Genomic DNA, 3,411 nt, shown 5'->3' on the forward strand with positions numbered 1-3,411 from the left:
AGGCTGGGTTTCAACCCCCCACCTCCGTTATGTAGGGCTGGCACCCTACTCACTGAGCCACAGGTGCTGCTCCACATTCTTAACATTAAAAAAAAAGCCTAGCCTTACTGCCTGTTATATTTTACCTGAAATCCAACTGTTTAGGGGTTTTTTTTTTTTTTTTTGGTGAGACAAAGAGTCTTACTTTGTTGCCCCCAGTAGAGTGCTGTGACATCACAGCTCACAGCAACCTCCAACTCTTGCGCTTAAGTGATTCTTTTGCCTCAGCCTCCCAAGTAGCTGGGACTACAGGCACCTGCCACAGCATCTGGCTATTTTTTGTTACAGTTGTCCTTGTTTTAGCTGGCCTGGGCCAGGTTTGAACTCGCCAGCCCCAGTGTATGTGGCTGGTGCTGTAATGACTATGTTACAGTGCCAAGCCTGTTTAGGTCTTTATAACACAGCTTTACACAATTTTTCCTGTTACTGTTTTTTCATTTAAAAATAATAGGACAGTCTGAAATTGATTATGGTACTCATTCAATTTGTAGTTTGAAAAGCACTGTTAATGTGTCTTATATAGTTTAGCTAGTCATGCAGCTGTTCATTTAATTCATCAAATTGTTGTGAAATAACAGCTATGGGGGAACTGTTATAAGTGGATAGAAGTAAAGAGAGGTAAACAGGTAGGGTGCGGTGGCTCATGCTTGTGATCCTAGCACTCTGGGAGGCTGAGGTGGGTGGATTGCCTGAGCTCACTTGTTTGAGACTAGCCTGAGCGAGAGAGAGACCCCATCTCTAAAACCACCTGGGCGCTGTGGTGGACGCCTGTAATCCCAGCTACTCGGGAGGCTGAAGCAAGAGAATTGTTTGAGCCCAGAAGTTTGAGGTTGCTGTGAGCTATGATAGCATAGCATTCAGCCGAGGGCCACGAAGTGAGACTCTGTCTCAAAAAAAAAAAAAAAAAAGGTAAACAGTTTTTTGCCTAAGTCTATATCCAGTGAGAAATATATAAAATTAAATAGTCTATTTTTTTTATGTTTGTTTTTTTGAGACAGAGTCTCAAGTTGTTGCCCTGGGTAGAGTGCTGTGACATCACAGCTTACAGCAACCTCCAACTCCTGGGCTTAAGCAATTCTCTTGCCTTAGTCTCCCAAGTAGCTGAGACCACAGGCACCCGCCACAACGCCTGGCTATGTTTTGGTTGTAGTTGTTGTTTGGCAGCCCCAGGCTGGTTTCAAACCTGCCAGCTCTGGTGTGTGTGGTGGTGTGTTAACCTCTTGAGTTACAGGCTCACAGCCTATGTAGTCTATTAAATTGGAAAAGTGGGTGCTATTGACGGCATATAGAGAGGCTATTAACTTACGTATCAGGTTCAGGGAAGTTTTGACCTAGGAAGTGATCTCAGTGTTGAGACTTGAAGGATAAAAGCTAAATCCCTTAAAGGTAAAAGTATCAATAGAGAAATAGCAAGGGATAGGGAAGGTAGTGAGGGAATGTTCTAAGAAGAAATAATAGTCTTGAACAACTGTTCAGAGTCAAGAGAGCCTGGCAAGTTCAAAAAAGTTTGAATTCTATTTGGCTCCATTCATAAATGAAAGTGTGAAGCTGTAGAAAGAGGTAAGCATGGTCAGGAGTTTGCCGCTATCATAAGAATAATAGGGAGGGCTGGGCGAGGTGGCTCACACTTGTAATCCTAGCACTCTGGGAGCCCAAGGTGGGTGGATTGCCTGAGCCTCATGGGTTAGAGACCAGTCTGAGTAAGAGCTAGACCTCATCTCTAAAAATAGCTGAATGTTGTGACAGGCACCTGTAGTCCCATGAGGCAAGAGAATTGCCTGCCCCCAAGAGTTAAAGGTTGCTGTGAGCTATGACATAACAGCACTCTGCCAAGGGTGACCAAGTGAACTCTTGTTTCCAAAAAAAAAGAATCTCTAAGTCTTTGAATGTGTTTACAGATTTATAGATTGTGTCACCAATTGAATATTGTGTGCCATGGTGGATTTTACTTCTCCAAAACATCCCTTCTGTACTTTCCTTTCCCTCTTCACTAGGTCTTTGTTCTTGAATTATAAAGATTTTGTTTCAGTCTCACTCTGTTGCCCCAGCTAGAGTGCGGGTAGCATTTTCATAGCTTATGCACCTACCATCTTATGGGCAAATTGGCCTAAAATAAATGATTTTTTAAATAAATAAATAGAAAAGCTTCATACATTATTGATTTACTTCTGTTTTCTGGATTTTCTAGGAAATTTTGTCTGTGGCTAAAAAAAATAAGAAGGAGAGTGAGGTAAGAAATTTATAACAGGCAATTAAATTTTGAAGTTAGTTTGCTACCTGATCACTAGACACTTTTTTTTTAATTAGCAGTGTGCATTTTTCTCACTATCCCATTTTTATGCTTTAAAAAAATACCTATGCAGGCAGTTTGTGCATTTCCTTAACATTCTTTCTTATGCATTAATTTTAGGTGTTCTTCTGCGTGTTCCTACTTGTGTAAATATTAATTTATGGGTCTAGCAATGATGCTTTTAACTTGTGAGTCTAGGAATGATACATGTATCTATGCCATGTGGATATGTACAGTGAGTCTATGGAAGCTATGAGGGATGTCTTAATGTTGTTACTGGCCCTAAAGATTTTCTTTAGTTCTGTTTTAGAAGGGCTTGATTTCTGAACCAACTCTCTGCCCCTCACTTTATATAGAGTTGTTCCTTGTTATCTGGGTATTCATTGTCCAAGTCTCTGGAATTACAGAGTTGTATAGGGAAGCAACACCTGTGATATGAAAATACTCACTAATGGATATGAACTTAAAGTAATTGATTTATTTAAGATTTCTAGGCCCTTGGAAAAATTGATGTCATGTTTAGAAAATGAGACATACTCTATTTGGCCATGATATAATTTTGTCTAAAATTTATACCATAAAAATGACTTGGTTTTTATTCTTTGTTCATTATAAGGATTGGATTGTGATTATAGCTATAACCTATTAAGTGTAAATATAAGATTAAGTAAGCTTATTTTTATAATGTGTAGTTGAATTTTTCTAAACTTCAACTGTGATTTACTATGGAATTTTGGCTGCATTTCATAATTTACATATAAGCAGTAAATAAGAAATGAATAGCTCTTAAGTGTTTATTTTAATAAATTTGGACACATACATATACCTGTGTAATCACCGTCCACATCAAAGCATAAGTAGAACATTTCCAATGTGGTAGGAGGGTGCCTTGTACACCCTTCTAATTTCTCTGCTCCCAAATTTGGAGGAGACCACTTTTGGACATCCCTTACAGGTTCGTTTATTTCTTCCTTTTCACTTATTGTGTCTACAATGTTCTTGTATGTTGTTGAGTATGTTAGTTGTTTTCTTTTTTTTTTTTTTTTTTGAGACAGAGCCTCAAGCTGTCCCCCTGGGTAGAG

General features: G+C 39.1%; 1 protein-coding gene across 1 annotated transcript in view; it reads left to right on the top strand.

The window, feature by feature from the left end:
• HELLS (helicase, lymphoid specific) overlaps positions 1-3,411 on the top strand; it is a 56,920-nt gene that overhangs the window by 20,227 nt on the left and 33,282 nt on the right. Inside the window, exon 7 of the mRNA XM_003783720.3 lies at positions 2,228-2,269. Coding sequence (XP_003783768.2) covers positions 2,228-2,269 — 42 coding nt within the window. The remainder of the gene's footprint in view (positions 1-2,227; positions 2,270-3,411) is intronic.

Source organism: Otolemur garnettii, unplaced genomic scaffold, assembly GCF_000181295.1.
Source record: "Otolemur garnettii isolate 467f Iridium unplaced genomic scaffold, OtoGar3 scaffold00008, whole genome shotgun sequence".
Lineage (NCBI taxonomy): Eukaryota > Metazoa > Chordata > Mammalia > Primates > Galagidae > Otolemur > Otolemur garnettii.